Here is a 26,233-nt window from a genome sequence, read left to right as displayed (position 1 = left end):
TCTGTATGGTGACTCAGGGGGAGCCGAAGTTTGTCACTTGAACAAGTCGATTTATGGACTCAAGCAATTTTCATGCAATTGGTTTGCGAAGTTTTTATCTCTTAAACATCTTGGTTTTACGCAATCAAAGGTGGACTATTCATTGTTCTTCAGAAACAACCCAGTTGGCCGCATGTTCATCATTATTTATATCAACAATATCATTATTGCCGGAGATGATATTGTGTATATTAAGAATTTCAAAGCAACCTTGAACAATTTATTCTGCATTAAGGATCTTGGGAAGGTAAAATACTTTCTGAAACTTGAGGTTGCACAATCCAAACCAAGCATTTTCCTCTCTCAACAAAAATATATTTTGGATATCCTCACTGATAGTGGTCATCTTGGAGTAAAACCACTAGCCACACTAATGAATCCCTATACTAAACTCGATAATAAGCATGGCGTTCTGCATGATGCCACCACATATCAATGGCTTGTTGGGTAACTTATTTATCTCACCATCAGCAGGCCGATATTATTTATTTAGTGCATATTCTCAACCAATTTATGAATCAGCCTAGAGTTTTTCATATGCAAGTAGCTCTTCGTATGTTAAAATACCTTAAAGGGATGCATGTCTAAGGTATACTCATTTCTTTCTCTTCGAAGATTCATTTAACCGGTTACTGTGATTCAGATTGAGCCTCCTGCTTGATAACCTGATGCTCCACATCAGGCTATTTCATCCTCCTTAGTGAAAGTCTCATCTCATGAAAAACAAAGAAGCATACCACAGTCGCTTGGTCCTCGGTTAAAGCAGACTACCAGGCCATGGCCCTGACGTGCTGTGAACTAAACACATTGGGATTAACTGTCATGTCATTCGTGATAAGATGTAGTGCGGTAACTTATGTACTCAGTTTGTTATGTCTGTTTTATAATGTACAGATATCTTTATTAAACCACTAATGCATGGTCCTTTTTATAGGCTCAAGAGTAATTTGGGGCTGTTGAACCCACGTGCCCCACCTTAGAGAGAGCGTTAGAAATAATTTTAATGTAGCCATTGGTTATTATAAGAAATGACTTATCGATTTCTCAAATAAAAATCATGCCTGGATATGATAACATCAAATGTGATAATAGATTCCACCAAATACCAAATGGGATAGAGGATAACATCGGTTGGGATAACGTCCGAACCATCTCACACGGTTTTCTAAGTTTCTCTGTATTGTATAAAATGTAAAGGATCAGGTATGTGAATAATACATCAAAAAAATTTCTCCTCTTGGTCTATAAGCATTCTTTCACCCTCTCTTCCCTTTAGTATCATATTACAAGGTTTCATTCTGCCTACACTTAGAGCTGAAAAGAGGGACTGACTGCAGTCCGTAAGCTGCATGATCGCAATGAGTGCTATTTTCTTGAGCTCTGTGCACTGTAGACAGGCCACTGTATTCTTACACATGCCGGATCTTCACATTCTGAATCTCATGGCCACCTTTTTGAGAAGTTTCTCTTACATTATTTTACTAATAAAAATAACTTTTTGTTATGTACTATTTCAAACTCTAACAAATTTTCTAATATGTAAGATCAGACTTACATGACATTACATTGTCAAAACTTGCATAGGTGTTTATGTTTTTCCTGAGCACTGTTATTGTATTAGATGCCTCTACTCATAAAATTATTGATTTAGCTTTCCCATCCGATCTTGCTAAGTAACACATTTTCAATTTAATAGCTTAGACCTCTATTAGTTCCAGGCATTCAACTTAGTATGCCATATTTACACATTAATTAGTTAATGCTTAACTGTTCCCTTTTTCTGCCCCAACTGTTCTACCGGATTTAATTGGTTGCAACATTTTTGGAATTATTTGGCGAGTTCTCGGTCCTAGATGAGTTCATAATGTGGACAGAGTCATGGACAAAAATGCTTAGAAATTTAAATTAGCTTGTCTGATCTGTGAGTCATTAAAATTGTACTTAATTGTATGGCTATGACTACCAATTGTCAATACTGAAAGGTCTAGGTAATGCTGTGATCCAAGAAAGGATTGGTATTGCTATACTGAAAGTTCAATTAATGGGCTACAAATTGTCATTCCCCATTCAGACTGCCTGTTGGATTCAAATGAGGAGTTCCTTTGCCAAGAAAAGAGTAGGTGATGAAAACATTTGTGATACCACAAAATCAGATGAAGTCTGACAGCGATTCATTTAATTAGATATGTTTTCTTACCATTAACCATGTATTATGAGTTATAATACATGGTTATTAATCTCATTTGTTTTAGCTATTGCGTCTAACCGTCTTAGTTGATGGTAGCACTCTTCAGATCTTTGAGTCCTTACATAGTTGGAGAACAGCAAGTTCCTCGGGATTCCATGGAACAATATTTCGCATGCAACCATCTCAGATTCATAGGCAGCTGCGCTACTCGACTTCCAAAATCGTAGTTGTCTATACAGAGCATCCTGAGATTGTCAAAAGCTGCAAAGGCGTTTCTGCTCAAATGCAGCTGGCGTTAATGATAAAATGGCAAACAAGACAGAACACAAGTGACGTTAAAGATAAATGGGAACATATTAGGTCTGGGAGCCTTGTAGGCACCTGGAGTCTCTCTCTCTCTCTCTCCACCCTTATCTATATTGCCAAAGTTCCTTGAATGGTGAAGCAGGACCTCAGGTTTTACACTAATGAGCTCGACCCGAAATGGGCTGGGCTGCTGCGGGGCTCGGTTTTATATATATATATATATATATATATATATATATATATATATATATATATATATATATATATATATATATATATATATATATATATATATATATATAGGATTGACTAAGGTAAAATCCTATTGTTTACCAAGTTAAACTAGGTGAATATAGGATTACTGAGGTAAATGGGATAAATTTTTTGAATTATCAAAAATTTAAGAACCCACCGGAATCCTTATGATTCAAGGAGTTGCTAATACCTCCTCTTTTAAGAAGAGTTCAAATGGGTATTTTGGAGTAATTGGAGTCGGCTAATTCTAAACCAAAAATCTTGACTCCCTCCAACTCCTCCCAAACGTTACCCAATAACCCATTTTCAGTGCCACTCTAGTTACATCCTAACCCTTCTGATGATAGGCTCCCAAACAGAGCCTTACCTAAAAGGGCCGAGTTGTGAGGCTAAGCCCTTAAATGCTTCTAATAAAAACAAATAGAAAATTATCCAGAAGAGCTCCGCACACCTAGCCAAGTGGGTTAGCTTAAGGCTTTCAAGTTGAAGGAGATTGAAAGTATGATACCTGAGGTGTGTCTTTTGCCATATGAACTAAGCCAAATAAAAAACTATATCCTATCGGTAGAGAGTACTCATAGGGCACATTTGGAAGTAAGAAAGATGTAGGAAAAGTGAAGGTAGGAAGAAAAAAAAATTCACATTTTTTCCAATGGTTCCAAAATAAAGAGAACTTTTTTCTTAGAGTACAATTTTTTATTAGAAACATTCCTCTAAGGAGAGTGGAAGAATGTTTCCTACCAAGAGAAAAGGGTGATTTACACTCCCCACCACCCATCTCACCATATCCCACTGTCACCACCACTCACCATCACCGTCCATACCTGCCTCTGATTAGGAGGAGTGGATCGGGATTTGGTTCAGAAATGATTTTTCATAAGAACAACCAGAACAGGATCTGATAAATATTACATAAACTAGACCTGTTCAATACCTGGTAACATAATATTTTTTATTGAAGATCTTAATTGAAACTCGGGTTCGATTCAGGTTTGATATAATATTTCAAAAACTATACCTGAACCGTTTAACAATCGGACTTCTTGGGTGTGACCTGAATAGTTAATCAGACCCTTTCCTTTGTTACCAAACCATGACCCTACTAGATCCAATACAGGTCGGGATCGGGCCGGTCACACTACCCATTGACACCCCTAACCTAAGTTGCCATTCCTTTTTGGGGTAAAACCAACGGTAAGATAAAATTACGTACATAATTGGCCATTCAGAAATGATTAAAACCATTTCGGGCCCAACTCGAGGCCGGGTGAGTCAACTCAATGACTTGACTAAGTTGTTCTTTCATGTTTTACTTTTAAAATACACAAAAACCACAACGCCCGTACTATGTGAATGCTCCTTTTTCATGTTTTTAAATCTGAACTTAAAAATGCAATATACAAGGTTTGTTTTGTGCACCAGCTTTTAGATTCCAAGACGAGTTTGCGGGTCCCTCTTGAAAATACACACCATTAACAATATATATATATATATATATATATATATATATATATATATATATATATATATATATATATATATATATATATATATATATATATATATATATATCAAACCTCTCCAATAGAAAACTCGCCCAAACCTCTTCAATCAATGTTTTATTGAATTTTTGCTATTTAAATGCTTATTTTTATAGGAATCAATTCTTGGAGCATTTGATTTAAATCCATGGATAGGTTTTTATAAGTTTCAAAATCAGCGCCGTATAATTTTCATAAAATTTTTATGCTCCAAATAGCATTTTTTCTATCCAAAATTCATGATCCAAGTGTTGATTTATAGTAAATCATGGTATATGGTCAGAATTTTGAAAAAAATACCAAAAAAGTTTCATTGCAGAGGTTTGGGAGTGTTTCCATTGGAGAGGTTTTCATTTTCCTATATATATATATATATATATATATATATATATATATATGGGTAACTAAAATATATAAATCAATCAAATAAGTAAACTGGTATGAACCGAGATTTTCATAGGTTTTTCTCTATTTTTTCTAAAATTTCATTGTATGGATGCGATCTAGATGTATGATTTTATAGAAACAGACTCTTAGATCATCCGATTAAGATGTATAAGAAGGATCTTTTAAGGCTTGAAAGTCAATGACTCATATTTTTTTAAATATGCAAGCATGAAAAATCACATTTCTTGACCTGATTACGATTATCTAATAGTCGATTTCAAGCAAATAGAGAACACAAAATGCATATGCAAACATAGATTTGCAAAAAAATTATGAAAATCTTGGTTCATACCAATTTACATATTTTGATAGTTTACACACACACATACATACATATATATATATATATATAGTAGAGTGTAGGTGCTTAATGAGTCTCCTGGTTTTGTGAAAGGCTCAATTTTCAATTCATGTTTGATTTTATTTAAGTTTTTTTTTGTTAGTAGTGATGGCTTTAGAAGCCCCTTGGGCTTATATATAATGATCATTTTTGTAAGCCTGATATAAAGAAAAGATATAGAATTTTGTCTCTCATTTTCAAGAGATCGCCCCCCTATTAGGACATTTTTCTCCAACTCTCTCTCACCTTTCCTTGTACCCTAGGCCATCACTTTCTTCTCTCTCTTCTACCCTTGTAATTTCCTTCTTCTAGACTTGTTCACCCTATCTCAGGGCTCACCCAACTCGTGTTTGGTGGTCCCAACTCTTTCGAGGATTAGAACCATGTAAAGTACTAAGTAAATCCAACTCTACTTAGTTGATGACATCAACTCTTTTGCGGAATCTCTACTTAGTTTAAAATTTTACCTAGAACCCTATTTTTTGAGATTTTTTTGAATTTTATTCTAAGAGAAATAACTCACGCTCTCAAGGTTTATAAAAAACTCAACAAAATTCATATACAAAACAGAACTCAAACATTGCAGAATTTTATCTCAGCAACCCAAATTTTCCTAAACTTCAAATTTTAACCCTAGCTTCCATGACGCATCCTAATCCATCATATAGTTTTGCGGCATTTATAGAAATGCATTTTAGTTCAAACTGATTTTTCTTTAAAACCACCCAGGCCCACTCAAACCTGTTTTTTTAGATCTTGACCTTTGACTTAACTCAAGCCTACTCTAACCTAGTCAAACCCCTAAAATTGAACCTAAGCCCATTGAAACTTGTCACAACTGGAGCCATGAACAAGATTAGTAGCATGTTAGATTGCCATGACTCACGAGAGGTAATCCATTAGAAAAATCATTTGGCATGATGACTTAGAACATAGAAATATGATGTGTAATAACATGGGGCACACTAAGAATAGACCTGCAAACCTCTTTCCCAACAATATGAATGCTCTTCTTGTCGAATTGCCAATGACAACTCAACAGGATATGGCAAGCATTCATATGTGCCACATCACACCACACCTTATCATTAGAATGTTGCCCCATCATAAATTTCACAAGACATCTACAAGTAATTGGGACCTTGTTTCCTCTTTTAAACCAAGCCATCTTATAGGAACATGAATGCTTTTCAGTTTTTAAATTAAGCATTTCGATCATTTCTAAGGATACCATGTTCTCACAAGCCCCACTATCAATAATCACATCATACACATGGTCCTCACATTTGCAACGGTACACGAATATTATTCTGTAACCACTTGCTTTTAGCAAGTGCTCGTAGGATCGTCAAAGTGTGACAAATGGAGAGGAGGTTGTTTACATCATCACCATTAATTTTAACAACTTTCTCATTTGAATCACTATCACTACCAGGCTCGTTCAGATTCTCTATGTCTATATGCTCAATCTCAACAACATTCGAATCTTGATATGCTAAGTGAGTATCCTTGGTAAGTATGGGGCATTGAGCTGCTAAATGTCTCAACCTCCTGACACTGGAAACAACGAGCCACCTGCTCATCCAATTGGGATTGCAACCTAGTGTTATATGCATGCCTAGAACCCTCAACTCGAGGTTGAGAATTAGGGCCTACCTTAACTCTTAGATTCTCCGATCTTAGAGGAGGCCCTTCCCTTGGCTGGAGGTGTTGTCTTAGGTTGCAAAGATGCGTCTCCTTTGGATAGATACAATTTATTTTTTCTTTTTAAAGTATCCTTCATATTCATTATATTACTACTTTTCTAGTCTAGAGTTTTTACTGTCATACAATTAAATGCATCAGACAAATTAGAATGAAGATCATTGTCGTATTTGGTGATTTACTGCTTTTTAATCTAAGGAACCTGAACCAGTAAGGCGGGCCAATAGAACTTCTGTATGTATTCTTGAACAAATTTAGAGCCCTGTCAAAAATCAAGGTACTGCTTGTAGGCTGGTTCTCGATGATAAGGCACACATTTAGCTTGCATTAATCATTGCATCTCCACCCAAGTTTGAACCCGTCCCAGGCTCTGGTGAACAAATTTTATAGTTTTAGGTTTGAACCATAAGCTTAGTGATTCGATTTAGTTCTCCAAGTGGATCTTTCTACAAATACAAATTCTAGTGGTGGTGATCATCTCGTGCATAGATTAAGTAGGTCGACAAAGGGAGAAAGGAAGCGATTGTTTAGTTGTTCACATCCTTAGTTGGATTCGAGCCTTGCATGGTGAAATGGGCCTATTGATAGCAAGATCCAAATCTCGATTCATTTTCATGATTCAGTTCCACCACTTTAAGGATATTTATTTGTGTTTTTAGAGATGAGAGTTAATTATGAGATTTTGAAAACCTTAATTATTATTCCTTTGTTTTTGTTTGGTTTCAATTCCAATTTATGGTTTCTGTTACTTTTGGTATCGATTAGTAGAGTTCAAGAGAAATCGTCTTGATCACTGCATCAAATTTTAGTACCAAAACTTCGGTTGTTTCCTTGATCATTACCCTTCTTACAAAGGTTGAGGAAAGCTCCATGGAGGAACATCAAGCATGATTGAAATGTGTCAAGGCTGATTGACAAGAAATGCATAAGCCACTTGATTGGATGGGAGAAAACATGGGTGAGATAAGAAAGCATCTCAAACACATGCAAGAGGTTTTCTTTTGAATATTGGTGCAGTTGGGAGCTATGTAGTCAAAAGGGATAGGTGGTGCCTAGTCGATAGACCTCTAAAAAGACTAGGCAGAACTAGTTGGTACCCTAATTAAAATATAAAAACATATACAAAATATACAAAAAAATATGTTTAATTCTTTTACTAATCAGATGTTTTCATCACACAAATACAAAATTACACATGCTGTCACAAAATATATTAATATACATAACTAGAATTGTTCCCTCGTGACTTACATTGTAAAGTTGCGTCTAGAGTCTGTTTTGCTTTCGTTGAGTATGATGTAAGCTGCCCAGTTTAGGTTAATCAATACCCCGAAGGGGCAGCCCGTATACTTGAACTGTAAGAAGCCTACAGGCTAAATTGTAAATGAATTAAATGCGTTGAGCTTTCTTTTATTCACCCTCATTGTGATTGCTTCTTGTGATTGTAATTTTTCTTCCTCTATTCTCTCTTGCACTCTGATTACAAGCTTTCGCAACTGGCAAGCGAGCGATAAGAAGGCTTGTGACAGTAAGGAAGGATCGTCGTATCTCGCTGGCCTATTAAAGAAAATAGGCCCATGATAAGTAGTACCAGAGCCCATTCTCGTGCTGGGGAATAGATTCTGAAGTCAATGTCGACAGACGCACTGACAAGCTATGATTTGTAAGCAAGACATCGTGGTACCTTATCAAAAACTTGCGTAACACCAAAGGCAAGACAATTGTCAAAACTGAGGAGATGGGTTCACCTCGGGGCCAAGAGCAAATGGTTGCAACTGTCAACAAGTTGGTGGAAGATGTGACTTTGCACGAAAAAGTGATTTCACGAACAATTGAATCATTCAGTGAACTAAATGATGTGGTGGCGGGCCTGTAAGAGCAGGTGATCTTACTTATAGGGTAGGTAACTTCGTTGACGACAACAGTGGCTGACTTGCAGATTGAAATAAGGGAGCTACAGTTGAAGAATCACATATTGCAATGGATAGTGACCCTGAATAGGAGAAATGGTGAGAGGCCATCAATGATTGATGTGCCAAGACCCGCAAAGTTCAATGATTCTCGCGACAGCAAAGCCAATGAAAACTTCTTGTTTCAAGTATAAGACTACTTAGATATTCAGAACATGATTGTTAAAGATCTCAGGATTAAGGCTCTAGCAACTCTACTAGATGGAGATGTCATCGCTTGGTGGAGGCAAAAGCGCAGTGACATGGAGAAGGGTCAATGCGTGATAGACACCTTTGACGACTTCAAAATAAAATTGTGCAACTACTTCATACTGGATAATGCGCCAAGATAGACTTATAGGATGGTGTCGGATCTTAAACATACTGATTCATTGCAAGATTATGTCAGAACGTTTCAGAAGCTTATGTTTGAGGTGCCTAACATGCCAGATGAGGACAAGCTCAACTGGTTCATTGCAGGACTTCAGCCATGGGAACAATCCAAAGTGGAAAAGAGCAACCCCAGTATTTTAAAAGATGCATACATGACAACCGAACACTTAGCTGACACTCAGTGAAGCCCTTCACCCCATCAACCAAGGTCAGAAAGAAGCCTGACTACGGAGGCAAGAAGGATGAGCGACGCGACAACAAAGGTGAGGCATCAACATCCCACCAATTTAATAAGAAACAAAACTTCAAGAAGTATAACAACAACAATAATAAGGGAACAATTATTACTTCCTGGTTTTGTGGCGATATGCATATCTCCAAGCAGTGTCTGAAGTGCCTTATAAAGGATGATGGGCAAGCCAATGTAGTGCAGGTAAAATGCAGTGATACTGAGACCATGCAATCAAGGATGGGGGTCATGTGATCGATTAACGCAGCTAGAAGTTGCGCAACTGAAAACATGCAGGTCAGTAAAGAACTCATGTATCTGGAAATCATTATGAATGAAAAATCTACTTCAACAATGGTAGACTCTAGGGCCACACACAATTTCGTCTCGTGGGAAGAGGCAGAGCGGTTAGGCATGAAGCTTGGGCCAAAGCAGAAGACCATCAGGATAGTGAACTCTGAGGCCAAGTCCATCTTTGGTGAAGAAAGAGATATTGCTATTCAAATTGGGAGTTGGGCCGGGAAGGCCAACTTCTTTGTGGTGCCCCTGGACAATTTTAAGATGATTTTGGGTATGGAGTTTCTGCGTAGCCAGAATATGATGATGCTACCAAAGTTTATCTCGTTGACGATTATAGGGCCAAACCTGACATACACAGTTCAGTGCCTTACTTAGAAAGGAAAGACTTTAGTGTTATCGACAATGCAATTGAAGAAGGGTGTCAAGCATGTGGAGCAGACATTCTTAGTTGTTGTGCGCACAGAAGAGGAGAAGGTGCAAGCAACAGTGCTGCCGACCCTAGCCCTAATGTTGGCAGAGTTTTGGGGGGTGATGCCTACGAAATTGCCAAAGCGTCTACCACCAAGATGCGAGGTCTACCATACGTTTGAGTTGACTCTGGAAGCGAAGCCTCCCATAATAGTTTCATATCACATGGGGTCAGCTGAGCTCAAGGAGCTGCGTATGCAGCTGGATGAGATGTTGGATGCAAGCATCGGTCGTCCATCAAAAGCACCATTTGGCACTCCAGTCCTATTTCAAATGAAACATGATGGCTCCAATAGGTTGTGTGTGAACTACCGTGCGCTAAACAAGTTCACAATAAAGAACAAGTATTTGTTGCCACTAATAGCGAACGTGTTCGATCAGTTGGGCAGTGCCCCAGTCTTTTCAAAGCTAGACTTGAGATCAGGTTACTGACAGGTGATGATTCCAGATGGTGATGAGCCGAAGACAATTTGCATCACCCTAATGTCATTCGGGTTGACGAATGCTCTAGTCACGTTCACGACCCTAATGAATCAGATTTTCTACCCTTACTTAGAAAAGTTCATAGTAGTCTACTTGAATGACATTGTGATCTATAACATCAACATAGAGGAACATGTCAGACACTTGCGAACATTGTTTCAAGTGCTAAATGTGAAATACCTTTGTATTAAACGTGAGAAGTATCTCTCCGTTCAGAAGCAGATCAGCTTTCTCAACCACATTGTGGGGCATGGTGTGCTGCGCATGGTGTGCAAAGTGCCAAAGTTGTGGTTATTCCTTGGTTTGACGAATTACTATAGGCGATTTATTGAAGGTTACTCTCTCATTGTTGTGCCCCTTACTGACCTATTAAAGAAGAATCGGGTATGGCTCTGGACAAGAGTATGTCATGATGCCTTTGACGGCTTAAAGAAAGCCTTAGTGAGGGAGCCAGTGTTGCGACTGCCTGATCACTTGAGACCCTTTGAGGTCTATACAGATGCTTCAGACTTTTCCATCGATGGAGTTATTATGTAGGATGGTCATTCGATCGCATATGAGAGTCATAAGCAAAAGGATGCAGAGAGGCATTACACAATGCATGAACGTGAGATGTCAACCAATGTATATTGCCTCAGGACCTGGTGGCACTATCATTTGGGTGCCAAGTTCGTCATCAAGATGAAAAATATTGTCATGAGTTATTTTCAGAAACAAAAGAAGCTCATGCCAAAGCAAGCTTGATGCCAGATGTTTTTGGCTGAGTTTGACTTTGCCTTAGAGTACAAGGTTGGGAAGATCAATGTAGTTGCAGACGCCTTGAGTCGTAGGGCTGAACTGACTGTTGCATGTGTAGAGCCTTCCAAAGTATATTTAGAGGGCACTTTGCTGAGTTGTATCCATGAAGGTACACAGCAGGATTCGATGACACAACACCTTGTTTCTCTGGTGCACGCAGGTAAGACTCAACGATTTTGGCTACAGGACGACCATCACGTGACAAAAGGAGGGTGCATCTTTATGCCACGGTGGGGAAGCCTCCACCGAGAATTGCTTAAGGAGTGCTATGATACATTATAGGTTGGTCATCCTGGTCAAGAGCAGACCTTAACACTCCTTGAGCGCGATTACTATTGGCCGCAGATGAGAGATGACGTGAAGAGGTATGTGCGAACGTGCCTCGTTTGTCAGCAAGACAATGAGACCAACCAGAAGACAACTGATCTCCTTGAGTCTCTACCAATTCCAGAACATCCTTGAAAAAGCATCTCTATGGACTTCATTGTTAGTCTGGTTCATTCCAGCTTCTAAGGAGTGCCATATAGAGAAGACTGTAGAGTTGTTTGTAAAACATGTGGTGAGGCACTAGGGCATACCAAAGAGCATTATGAGTGATCACGATTTTCTCTTTATGAGCAAGTTTTGACATGAAGTATTTTGGTTATTTGGCTCTGATTTGCTATTTTTATCAAGCTTCCATCTATAGACCGAGGAGCAAACATAGTGCATCAACGGGATACTTGAGCAGTACCGTAGGCACTTTGTTAGTGTCAATCAGAAAAATTACGTAAAGCTCATTAACGTGATATAATTCTATTACAATCTACAGAAGAGCGAGTTTTCAGGCAACAACCTATTTGAAATAGCTACGAGGCAGCTGTCGCTGACCTCAAACACTCTTGTCACAGAAGAAAAGGGAAGGTCATTCTTCGCCTATCAGTTTGTTCGAGATTGACACGAGCAAAATGAGTTGGCGAAGGCATTCCTACACAAAGTGGCAAAGAGATGAAGAAGTGAGTGGACAAACATCGTCGGTCCGCTGGGTTCAAAGTGTTGGTGAAACTTTAACCTGGTCGCACATGCATCTTCCGCGAACGACACCGTAGACTGATTAGAAAGTATGAAGGACCATTCATCATCACAAAGAAGGTGGGCAAACTGGCGTACAAGTTGGAGTTGCCCCCAGATTTCAAGGTGCACCCGATGTTCCACGTGTACAACCTCAAACAGTTCTATACAGATGACGGAGATCCAGAACGTAGCATGCTACAACACGCTCCCATCATGCAGAGGGTCTCGACAACACAATGAGCCGAGGAGCACCTCAGTCAAATCCTTCGCCACAAGGTCAACTACTTGGGTGAAATGAAGAAATACCTAGTGCAGTGGGAGAAAACAACAGAACCTACGTGGGAGTCAGCTTTTTGGATGAACAACCGCTACTCGGCTGAAATCAGGGCTTACCATGAAGCAGATGACGTTGAGGACGGTGCATGATTTGAACAAGGAAGCATATTTTTTTGTGACTTACATTGTAAAGTTGCGTCTAGAATCTATTTTGCTTTTGTTGAATCTGATGTAAGCTGCCCGATTTAGGTTAATCAATACCCCGAAAGGGCAGCCCGTATACTTGAACTGTAAGAGGCCTACGGGCTAAATTGTGAATGAATTAAATACGTTGAGCTTTTTTTTATTCAGCCTCATTGTGGTTGCTTTTTGTGATTGCAATTCTTCTTCATTTATTCTCTCTTGTTTTCTTGCACTCTGATTACAAGCTTTCGTGATTGGCAAACGAGCGATAAGAAGGCTTGCGACGGTAAAAAAAGATCGTCGCACTGCGTTAGCCTATCGAAGAAAATAAGTCCATAACAAGAATGTATATATATATATATATAATCAATTAAGCTTAATTGTGAATGTATTCAATGTTTTTACAAAAAATATCCCAAATGCAAAGTAATATATATACAACAACTAGGCCTTCATCCCAAAACAATTGGGGTTGGCGATGTGAACAAAAAAAAAAATCATTCTGGGTCTTCCTCATGAATCCTTCTCCTCCAATCATTTCCAATGCTCACTGAGAGCAAAATTGGTAACTCTTAGGTACCTACCTAGAAATTGCAAAGCTTTTTACTTAGGCTGCTGGGACTAGTAGGGCCTTTTGACTGCAAATGTTGAAAGATACAAATCGAAGGATGGACCAAAGGTTCGTCGAGTTTGATCCAAGAATAACAGATATTCGACATCAACCCTCGAATCAGAATCTGTTGGTGCCAAGTAAATCTGAAAATAGAGAGATTATGCAAGGTACGCAACACGCTGAGTTGATCGTCGGTCTGCTTAGGGTTGAGACTTCTTTGGTGATCAGAACCAGCCTTCTGCCCAGCAGTATCCTGAGTGTGGTAGGGGCATTCTCGCAAGGGGGGCGTTCCTAATCCAAATGAAGCTTTCGGCGATGCAAACGCACCCGAACCAAACTCCTTGGGTGAAGCCATCAACAGAGCTATTGAAGCCCTAATCGCAGTCTCGTTGCAAGCCACATCTCAACCACATTGCTCTCCAAACCTAGGCATTGTTACTGTCAGCCATCAGTCGCCACCCATGCAAGGTTGGAGCACACCTCGATGGCCGAAAATCGTGAGGGAGACAACTGGTGATGGCACCCTAACCACCATTAGCTTCTATTTCTTTCAAGGAGCAGAGGCAACAACCAGACGGCCAGCTGCTGGACCACCACTCGCCGGCCGGCGCCCCTCCCCAGGCCTTACCAGGTTCAACGGGCTGGGGGCCCTTCGGTTACCCACGTCAGGTGGGGTACCCGATGACTCAGGTGGGAAGCTCCCACCCGACGACCCAAGTGGGCGGACTGATTCGTCCCCCAACAAGGAGCCTATGACCAAGGATATTTGATATTTTTTTGCTATTCAAACAGGTTTGGGCCCGGTTCAGGCCCATTTCCAGCCATATAAGGCTGGATTTGGTTCAGGTTTACATTCGGGTCAAACCCAAACCCATTATTTTGGTCTGAACACTATTGACCCAACCCAAACTTGGCCTAATCGGGACCCAACAAAGCTTTAGCTTGGTTTTGGACTGGGTCAAAACCAGACCCATTAGTTTCTTATCTAAGATTGTTATCCTTGAACCATAAAGGATCCTTATAGTCACATCTAGCATATGGTGCCTGCGCAGTCGCTCTTTTTTGCAAGTTCTCGGGATTGTGCATACACAAACAGAGTTGACTTCATCTAACAACCGCTTATGGTTAATCTTGTGCATTATTTGGATTGGAAATGTTGGCCTTCCATATCATGTTTATTTTATTTAGTGGACACTTCTATTAATTGATGGAAGTTCCATGAATTTTCTGTCTTGCTTTTTTCCTGTGATATGTTGATGCTACTTGGATTTAATGTTTGACTACTAGATTTATAGCTTTTGACCTTGTAATTTTGAGTAGCCTCTTATATCATGGATGTACTTTTCAGTGTAATCTTTTGTGAGGCTGTGGCTATATATGGTGTCATCGTGGCAATCATTCTACAAACAAAGCTAGAAAGTGTGCCACCATCAAAGACAGGATACGCCATCTTTGCTTCTGGCATCATTGTTGGTTTTGCTAACCTGGTTTGCGGGTACAGTGTTTTGGTTATTCTTCTAGGCACAATTTTAATTCTAAAACATATATGCACCTAAGATATCTTCTATGGCAGGGTCTGCGTAGGAATTATTGGGAGCAGCTGTGCTCTCTCAGATGCTCAGAATTCATCTCTTTGTGAAGATATTGGTGATTGAAATCTTTGGTAGCGCTCTTGGATTGTTTGGAGTGTTTGTGGGCATAATCATGTCGGCTCAAGCAGTATTTGCACCAAAGTAGTAATTACACAGCGGGAATGAAAGTCTTGCTTGTGAATTCAGCAGTGTGAGATTTTGGATGTTGGCATAGAGCTGGAGACCATACTGGCTATTGCCTGTGCAAATTTGCACATGTATAAGCTCTGGCAGACAAATTTAGTGAGTTCTGTGTAATAAATGTACTACAGCCCCTATTTCTTTGGAAGTGGTACCATGTGTTCCACATTCGGTAACATTGGTGCATCTTAGCATTTCAATATATCTGCCATGCACAGAGAGAGAGAGAGAGAGAGAGAGAGAGAGAGAGAGAGAGAGAGAGAGAGAGAGAGAGAGAGAGAGAGTTAACCAGCTGCAAAAGAAGCAAGAAGAAACCACCTTACTCTTTCCTCCACACTTCTGATGGCGGCAACATCATCAGCGGGTCTTCCGCCCTTGATATAACCAGCTATCAAACCGTTGCACAAACAAATCCCTCAGGCATTTCAACGAACAAATGTTCTCCTGAACCGATCCTACCCATTTCTACATACCAGGAAGTGCATTCCTTATGAAAGAATTGAACAAACACCCGGTTTTTGTAATGGCAGTATCAGCCTTCTTGCCATTCCCAACTGCTTCCAAGGCAACAATTGCCTGAAATTACCAGGCATCAGTCCTCATCGTTGCCTGTCAAACTAGTTTAAAGCTTTATCAAAGATGTCCAATTTGACATGAGCCCTGTTCATTACGTTGAAGATGAATAGCCCTGGACCATGGTTATCCCTTGATAGCTTGTAATTTTTCTCTCTTTCTAGGCAGAGTCTGAATTGCACCCACTTGTTGAGAAAAACAGGATAAGCTGGTAACTTGCATTGTGCACTATATTGCTAAGCATTTTATGTTGTCAGATCGAGGATCCCACCTTCAAAGAACAGGTCGTGAAACTTTTTTTTTCTGGCAGTTAAAATTGGTTGCTTTCTCCTTGCAAACTCCCATGGATGGATAAACTGACTGATTTGTTGGATCATCAAGCTTTCAGCTATTATTTTTCTTTTGAGTATCATGACAATCAAATTAACATGATCTGAATCTGATTGGCTCCACAAGAGCAAGAAAATAGTGAATCCTTGACATTTATCATGTATAGAAAAATCAGTAACCAAAATCCTAGTAATTTGATAGCATGTCAAGAGAAGAATGAGCCCAGGCTTAACACTTCTTTTCCGTTATTTTGGTGTGTTTAGAATATCAATACACCATTGTGACCCACTCTTGCTTACCCCTAGGAATGCTCGACTATTTGTATACTAGCGGCTCCATTATATTCAGTAGAGCAAGGCTTATTTATATTTGGTAAGGTGAGCATTGAAATACCAATGCAATGTAACAGCTCTTAGGTGGTCCATAATAATGAATCTGCTTGAGAAAAGAACCTGAACAGCTTATTGATCAGCAGGACAGCTCTAATCCAGCATGAATGAACTTGCCATCGCAAGGTTGATAAAAATAATTCAAAACTCCTCACCAGAAATCTTTACAAGAACACACACCATCCTTGAAATGGTGGAAACGAGTGCGGTCCCTGATAACTACTTTCGTGTTGTATAGTTTTGATATGATCTTAATAGCAGAATGGCAGTCAGCACACATACGCAGGTTCTTGACAATTCTGATGGTCGTCTCTGGACCTGAGCTGATAAGCCCAAAAGCCAATGCCAACTTCTCACTATGACGATGAAGCACATTCTCTTTTTCCTCCTCTCCAAGATCAAGCAACACTTCTGATGTATTGGGCACATATCCTGCCAACTTCAATTGCCTTGCCATCTCATCCAACTTCAAATAGATCTCCTTTGACTGAGCGTGAGAGCTATCTCCCGCAACAAATTCATGAACAATCCCATTCATCTCAATCAAACTACAACCCGGTGTCTTCTTTATCCTTTTGTCTGTCATCATCAATCGCACCTTGCGAACTTCATCCCATTTATTACAAGCAGCATAAATATTAGACAGAAGGACATATACAGCACCATTTTCAGGCTCGAGATCAAGAAGGTGTTTTGCAGCTTTTTCAGCAAGTTTTACATTCTTATGAACCCTGCAAGCACCGAGGAAAGCTCCCCAAACAATGGAATTGGGTTTCATCGGCATGTTATTTATGAGCTTCTGGGCTTCATCTAGCCTCCCTGCCCTACCAAGAAGATCAACCATACATCCATAATGTGCAACTGTAGGCAAAATTCCGTGATCTTTGACCATGCTAGAGAAATACTCCCTCCCTTTATCTACAAGACCAGCATGAGTGCAAGCACTCAGGACACCAATGTAGGTGATCTCATCTGGTTTTACTGAGGAAATCATCATTGCTGAGAAAAGATCAAGTGCTTCTTCTGCATATCCATTAACAGCGAGACCCGTGATCATTGCTGTCCAAGTAAATTTGTCTCTTCGGGGCATCACATTGAAAATGGCTTTTGCACTTCCGATGCTACCACATTTTGAATACATATCAATGAAGGCATTCCCCACAAAAACATCAGTCTTAATCTTGTTCTTCTCAATGTAAACCCTTATCCACTCCCCAACATCAAGTGCCCCCAAGTGGGCACATGCTGTAAGTATGCTAACCATGGTGAACTCGTCAGGCTGAATTTTTGCCATTTGCATCTCACGGAAAACTGCCAAAGCCTCTCTGAACTTGTTGGCCCGGATGTAGCCGTCTATCATTGCCGTCCAAGATACAAAATCCCTGTCAGGCATTCGATCAAACAACCCTCTCGCTTCATCGACTTTTCCCATGTTCGTAAAACCAGTAACCATGGTAGTCCAAGAAATGATGTCCTTCACAGGCATCTTATCAAAAAACTCAGCTGCCACGTCCATTCTCCCGCAAGCAGCATACATATCAAGCAAAGCATTCTCCAAAATCACGTTCAGCTCAATCCCACTCTGTTCTATGCACTGGTGAATTCGTTTGCCCCATGCTAAATCTCTCAACTTGGTACAAGCGGAAACTGCTGAAACAAAAGTCACAGGAGTTGGCTTCACGTTCTCTCTTTCCATCGAGCCAAACAGCGAAAGCGCTTCTTCGTACTTCTTACTTTTGATATACCCAGCAATCATCGCATTCCAAGCAATAGCATCCCTTTCAGGACTTTTATCAAACAGTCGGCGTGCATCGTCCAAGCTCCCGCACCCAAAGTACATATGAATCAAAGCATTCTGCACGAAAGAAAGCGAGTCCTTACCATACTTTATGATCTGCCCATGAAATCCTTTCCCACAACCCAATGACAATTCTCGATTAAACGACTTGAGAACGAAAGGGAATGTGTAATTATCGGGAAGGAATCCATTGTTCAGCATATCGACGTAGACGGAGACCGCGATTCTGGGGTTGTTGAAACGGGAGTAGTATCTGATGATGGTGTTCCAAACGAATGTGTTGGGGTGGTGTAGCTCTGCGTTTCGAATGACATGGGCATGGATTTGTTTCAATTCCTTTATGCTTTTGCACTTTTCCAAGAGATGGATTGATGGGTGTTTGTGATTCTTGGAGTTGTTGTTGTTGCTGTTGGTGGTGGTAGTGGGGATTGGGGGGAGAGTCTCTAGCGCAGAGGCCATGTATTGCTTCAGTGGAGAATTTGGGATGAACACTTGTGCTGGGAGACGTATGGGGAATAACATGCAACCACAGAGGGCGGTAAGTAGCTGTTGTAAAATTCTAAGAACTTGTTCCCTCGTCAACATGAAGTATACCGGGTTGGGTCAAATGCTATATCACAATGATTCGTAGACACGTGATGCGAGTCTGGCTCAATTTTTTTTTAAATTTTAATCAATAAAAACTATTTTTTGGTATTTTAATAGTAAAAAATATATTTTATTAAAAATAATAAAAAAATATAAACAGTATTACAAATATTAAAATAAGGTGATGGGAAAAAACCGAGATTAGCGAAAATAAGCCATATCACTTTCCTTGTTATGTGAATCATTTAAGAAATTCAACACTTGGTGTGCATAATCACGTAAACCACAACTACACCAAACAGTGTCCAATCACTTTCACCAAAAGCAAACATACAATGCAGGAATAGAAAAATACTAATGAAAATCAAAGCAAGGGGAAACCACAGTGATTTACACGAAAAACACTTTTTAAAAAGAAAAGAAAAAAACATGAGGCCACCGTTATAAATTCACTATATAAAATCGGGAATGTTTTCTTTTCAAGATTCCAAGCTTGAGATATAACCTTCTTGCTTACAAGAATCTCCGATTGTACTTTCTTGATGGTAGAAGTTGTAGGTCTTTTCTTCCTCACAAAGGAAAAGGACTTTGCACTGTCTTTCACCGCATGTCTCTCTCACGTCCTTAAGACAAATAGAACTGCCACTTCAAATATCGATATAAATATTGAAACATGACTGTACTTTATGGATAATTTAACCGATCCTCTAAAAATTCTATAATTTTTTATATTCTCTCGATGTTAAAAATCACAAATATCCAATATCGTTAAGATCCTTTTACCATTAACAACTGCGAATTTATGCTTTATTGTGATAAAATTATACCATCCCAACTATTTTCAACTCTCACTTAAATCCAGAGTCGTAGGTTTTTTTTATGTAGAAACTCAGACCTTACGAACTCACATAAATTTATTTGCCAGTTTTTTGTGAAACTAAAAACACCAAAATCATAAATATCCTACTCTTTTATATATATTTTATGAAATCACAAAAATATATGTGCAAAACTCTACTTACCACTAAATTCATAAATATCCTTCTTTTTCACATACACTTCTCAAAATTACATAAATTTATGTGCAAAGCTGCACATTCCACTTACCACCAAATTTACAAATATCTTACTTATTCACATACACGACGCAATATCATATAAATTTATTTGTAAAACCCCATTAAATTCGCAAATGATTTGAATATTTAAATTGAAAACAATGTTGAATGTTTAAATGATTTGAATGTTCAAACTGAAAACATTGTTGAATGATTTGTATATAATGTCATTGTATATATGTTTATATGTTTTCAAATCATTTTAATGTTTAAATAATTTGAATGTTTATTTGCTTACATTCATTGTCATTTGGGTTGTTATATGCAAAAATTCACTTAAAAAACTAAAATCACTAAAATTGCAAATATTGTATAAATTCGCTTAAACATATGTCTATTTAAACTAAAACCACTAAAATTGCATATATCATACTTTTTCGCATATCAATTCAAACTATTTGTGAAAATCCTATTGATTTGCATAAATCCGACAGTTTCACAACAATCTTATTGTTTCATATAACTGCTGAAACAACTAAAATCTTAAATAACCAATTTATTTGTGAAACAGAAGATTTTTTGTGAAACAGTATGATTTTCACAAATATGTTTATACGCAGTTATGAATTATATGCAAAAAATATGATTTATGTGAAACAATAGGATTTTAGTGGTTTGAGTTTAAGTGAAGTTTCATAAATATTTTTATGCAAAAAGTTGACGTATATGCAAAAGAATATAATATTTGTGATTTTGGTGGTTTCAGTTTTACCAAAAATCCGTAAACAAATTTATGCGAGTTCGTGAGGTTTGAGTGTCCGCATAAAAGAACCTATGATTTGGGATTTAAGTAAGAGTTGGAACTAGCCGACAAGCGGTATAATTTTATTACAGTAAGGCATAACTTCATAGTTGTGAAGGGAAAAAAGGTCCTAACGATGTCGAATATTTGCAATTTTAGATAAAAAAATATAAAAAATTATAAGATTTTTAGGGAATTAGGTCAAATTATCTATGGTCATTTTTTGTATAAATATACCTTCATAAGCCAAATCAAATTAAACTCTCCTTTCTCTAGTGACCTTGATTTTTTTTTTTATAGTATAAGAACTCAATTGTAGATTCTATAAACAACTCAACCCAACCTTAATTTTGCTTGAGTAAAATCAAATCTTACCTCATTTTTTATTTTTTTTTTGAATCTGACTAAACACGTTCAGATGGATATCTGTCTCAAACCCAAGCCATTGACATCCCTATTTTTATGCCAAGGTTGTTGAAGAAGGAAACCATATTCTCTCTTAACTCTTTCAATTCCAGTTTGTTAAGAAACTCTTGATTGTTACACATGCTCACAAACATTTAAGCCATTATCTAGAGAAAATAAAACAAATGGATTACCTAATTCAAAATTCATGGAGTGATATTCAAAATATGGTTTTTGAAATTATGCCACAAACAAAGGAATATTGCTTATAAGTTTTAACAAGTTCTAGTTTGATCCCTACAAAGGCACAACAAAGTTAAAGTTTAGTCATAAAATTGGCCCATGGTTGCCAACTAAAGGCATCTTTATATGTTTTATTTTTGCTTTAATCATTTAAGAGTATAGACACCCAATTTGGACCAAGATATTTGTCATATAAAAAATTTCTATTTTCACTACCTATGCTTGATTCTATTTGATTTTAGACCAAAACTACCTCTTTAAGGTTTTAATCAAAAGATTTGAAGAGGAGGTTCTTAGCTTTCCAATGCACCAAAAATCAGGTCAAACTGACATTGAAATCAAAAGTTATGGCTAAAACTACTTTCAGAGTTATAACAACAAATTGATTTGTTGTTATTTCTTTTGAATTGTCATTAAATCTCTTGAAATGTTGTTAAATCTGTGTCATAATGTCTCACTTTAAAATGGCTCATTTTCAGTCATGATGTCATGTGTTATTATTAGATATAATAACACATCCATTAGTCATTAAATCTCCGATCATTTATTGTTAAATATTTCAATAGATTTTCATGTAGCAGGCTCGAAAAAAGGCACGTCCCACCCATTTCTGTGCATTTTCATCACTCAAAGATTCTTCCCCCACTTAACGACACTCATTAAACCTAGATTCTATCCCTAAATCACCTTCTTAAGATTAAATCTAAGCTCTCGATTTGAATTCTTTTGATTTTAGTCGTAGATCTCTCTTTTAATTTGAATACGCAGAAAACATATTTGGATACGCTAGAAAACTATAAATAGCCCCCCTATTTTAGTATATGAAATTCGAACAACTTTATGTTGTCAAAATTTATAGATGGCCTAGCCTAGCTGACCTAACCTAGTCTGTCTAGTCTAGTGACCTAGCCTACTGAGCCAACCTAATCTAGCCTAGGGTCCAGATCATCCTATCTCACCCCATTTGGAGATTGAACCTAGCCGAAGTGCCATTAGTGCTCCCCCGTGCTTATCGATCGTAAGACACCCGTAGCCTGAAGTGATATTCATATTAGTTTTATATGTATATGTTGTTAATTTTTTGCATTTTATAAGTTTAGATGTGTCTAATAGTGGTATGTTGTTCATATTTTGTGTCCTTTCTGAGTTTCAGTAGTTCCCACCACCAAAACTCATATTTTTTTAGGATTTTGTGTCTGAGGTACACTCTTTCTTTACAACACAACTTCAACAACGAAGATCTTACATCCCTAATTTGACTGATCCATGTTCAACGAAAGAGGAAAGATGTGAGGTCTTGATGAATGGTTTTCATAATCTTCTCAATTTTGGATCTGGATTCGAATCCATTTTCAAAACAAAATTTTAAATGGAAAAACCTTTATTTTTAGCATTAAAAAATCGAGGATCCACTTAATGGCGATCATAGTGAGACTGTTCATGTGATATGAAGATCAAAGTTGTCAAAATAGCGTTGTGAGGTTAGTATCTATTTTTGGTGTTTTTCGGATCTGGAACTACCTCAGATCCAATTCCTGCTTTATTTTATGTTTTCTGTTTTTGGTACAATCATAGTGACAGAGTTATATCTCTACGCTCGCAACTCACTTTTTCACATTCCTAGATTTATTGGAAATCTGATAAATGTGGCTATGTTTTACATGTTCAACTCATTTTCATATTCCATCTTTGTGTCCTCTGAAAATAGGCACAAACAATAAGAAATAGTCATTTCAGTGATTACTTTTATATAGAAAAACTTGCTCTTTTATTTGAATCTTAGCGATTTAGTAATGAAAAATAATATTTTCAAGCTCATTGAAAATCTGGGACTCCGATCTAAGTTTTTAAAGTTTGAGTTGGAGCCAAAAAAAATTCTGGAGTGCTCATTTTTTCTATTCAAAAAATTGATATTGGTATTTTTGCTGTAATGTGAAATAATCAACTAGTCTGTCTTCCCAGAGGCTTATCTCTGCAATTGCTTATTGAATCATTGTGATTTTGGTAGCATTTGAAAGACAACATACTTTTCTTTTTTTATTCTTTCAACTATTTTTCTGATTTTCTGGTGTAGATAGTCAGAAAATAAGCTAGAACAAACATAACAGAGGCAACAATGTTTGTTCAACACCTGTTTTTAGGAGCATTTCTGGGGTCATATTTTGACATCCGTCTGTTGGTTTTTAGCGTACCATACATTGTTAGAAAGATTTTTTTATTTGTCATCTTTTCTCTATTTTGTGTTTTCCTGAATTCCTGCATTTTCTAACAAAAATTAGTAGCAAAGTCTATTGTTTCTTGACATAGAATTAAAAAAAAAACACCTTTTTTAGATCGAATTTAGTTTTCTTTTGAGTTTCAGCTCTTTGGTTCCTAAGACTCGTGTTTGCATCCTGATCTTGTGTGTTGTTTGTTTCATTTGGAGCTGGGTGTGAATTTTTGGATAAAATCCATATTTGGATCAAAAGATCTAATCTACTTTCATTTTCCTATGTAAAAAACTGTTTTGGATACAAAACTGTAGTATTTTCTTCTGTGTTTCCTTATAGTTTTCTTCGGTAAAAACACTAGGTAGATTATGTTTAATTTTTCTTGTTTTAGTTTAAGAAAATAATCTAGAAAAACCTTGTTGGGAAATTGCATGTCATCTAGATTTTCCTCAAAAAATGTCGAACTCCCAACAAGCTAGAAAAACACTTTGGTTGAGATAATGTTTGTTGTGTGTGTGATCTTAATTATTTATCCTTAGAACTCTAATTGTAGAGGCTCTAATTTTTTTGTATAGATTTTTAAAAAGCCCCGACCCATCCTTTAATTTTGATATTGGATCCCCCCACTCATACTAACAACCTTCAACTTGGGTATATCAGTGGTATACCAAGGAGACCGATAACCTGCTTACAGTACCAGAAACCTTAGTTCGGGTATATCACAAAAGGTATGATATAGAAAAAAGCTTGTCCTATTAGATCCTATCTGGAGCAGGCCTCACAAATCTGTAGAACTTTTGAGGAGAAATAAAAAACCTATTTGTGAAATCTTGATTTGTGTGTTGTTTAACTTGTTTGGACTTGTGTTTGTACTTTATCTTAAACCATGATTCTACAAAAGGATTTTACGGATCCTCCAAGGAGCCAATCCATATTTGAGCTAGGGCAACATTTCGGGAATCCTAACTCACCTAATCAACCTGAGTCTAGAATCCAAAATCAATCTAGGAATTTGAGAAAATTACCTAAGGCACACAATAGTTAAGTGCCTTGTTAGTTGGGATCCCACTCCAAGATATGAGAGCACTTCTATCTGGTGGGATATCCATCAACAAACCCATTGAGGAAGAACCAAATTAGTTAGAACTAAAATAAGAAGAAGATGATGAGAAAGATGTTTAAGGTGAAGAAACATATGAGTGAAAAGGTGTAGCAAATGATTTTTTTTATCAATCTATCTTGAAAGAAGTTGAGAATTCCAATGCAGCTTTGAAATTCATAATATAAGGGTTATAAAAGAAATTCTTAAAAATGAAGCCAAATTGCAGAGCTATAAGCAAAGTCAGAAGTGCAAGGCATAAAAGTTGTCGATTAGGAAGGTTCTAGTTGTTAAGAAAACAAATTTTTGACCCAATGAGTATGAGGAGTGAGTCCATAATCTAAAAAAAGAGCTAAGAAATATGACTTGTAGATGTGCAAAGCCAAAGGAGAACAAAGACCCTATGAGATTCAGGACTTTGTCGTAAGCTAGGACATTGAAACTATGAGCCTGATTTCTTGAAATTTTATTAAATTCAACGGGACTGGGAACCCCTAGACCTATATCACTTTGTTCTTGGATGCTTGTTCATATTGTTTTAATAATGACCGAGCTCTGATTTGATAGTTTGGAAGAAGTTTAGAAGGAGAAGCTCTGTCTTGGTTCTCCACCTTAGACGTCTACCAAATTTGACAATTCTGGACCCTAATGAATCTCTTCATCATATAAGGTGTTCCTGTTCGGCCCTGAACATTGGATCTGCTTCTTATAATAAAACACACCACAAAAATAGAGAGGGGGCAAGTAAGAAAAATATAGAAAATAACGTGATTCGGTTCCTATGAACTTATGTCCATGACTGCAACTCGTCACACAATTCTTTTATTTCCTCAAACAACAATAAACACCATTATAACTATTTAAGTAGAGGCTTGAGAGATCGGATCCAAATGAGTTCAGAGGCAGCATTAGCTAATGATTTATATTCAGCCTCAACACTAGAATGAGCAACTAACAGACCAAGAGATGAGATTGAAGCAAAAAAAAGATGAAGTAGCTAGAGGTGGAGTGATGATTATCTCGACAACCGACCAACTCATCATCAACAAATGCCATAAAAGAAGGTTTGGGGATTGGTTGTATCCAGAGCCCATAAGATAATGAGCTTTTAACATATCGAAGTATTCTCTTGATAGTAGTTATATGAGCAGTAGAAAGATGATGCATAAACTGACATACTTGATTTACTGCATAAGCGATATCAAGCCGAGTTAGTATCAAATATTGAAGAGAGCCAATGAGTTGGCGATATTCAAGAGGATCGGGAAGACGATCACCATCATATAATGAAAGCTTCCCATCAGAGGCAATCAATGTGGGGACATGCTTATATTTGTCCATCCAAAACCAAATCAAAACATCCATAGCATATTTTTGTTGAGACAAAAAAAGCTCAAAACC

General features: G+C 37.7%; 1 protein-coding gene across 1 annotated transcript; it reads right to left on the bottom strand.

The window, feature by feature from the left end:
• Positions 1 to 16,304: 16,304 nt before the first annotated feature.
• Positions 16,305 to 18,886, bottom strand: LOC149833075 (putative pentatricopeptide repeat-containing protein At3g15930). Its single transcript, XM_090013362.1, has one exon. The coding sequence runs from the start codon at positions 18,884 to 18,886 to the stop codon at positions 16,781 to 16,783; it is 2,106 nt and encodes a 701-aa protein (XP_089869488.1). The 3' UTR covers positions 16,305 to 16,780.
• Between the last annotated feature and the right edge of the window lie 7,347 nt (positions 18,887 to 26,233).

Source organism: Nuphar pumila, chromosome 7, assembly GCF_984573655.1.
Source record: "Nuphar pumila chromosome 7, dmNupPumi1.hap1.1, whole genome shotgun sequence".
NCBI classification, from domain to species: Eukaryota; Viridiplantae; Streptophyta; class Magnoliopsida; order Nymphaeales; family Nymphaeaceae; genus Nuphar; species Nuphar pumila.
The sequence above is the reverse complement of the archived record's forward strand: the minus strand, read 5'-3'. Positions and strand labels throughout refer to the sequence as shown.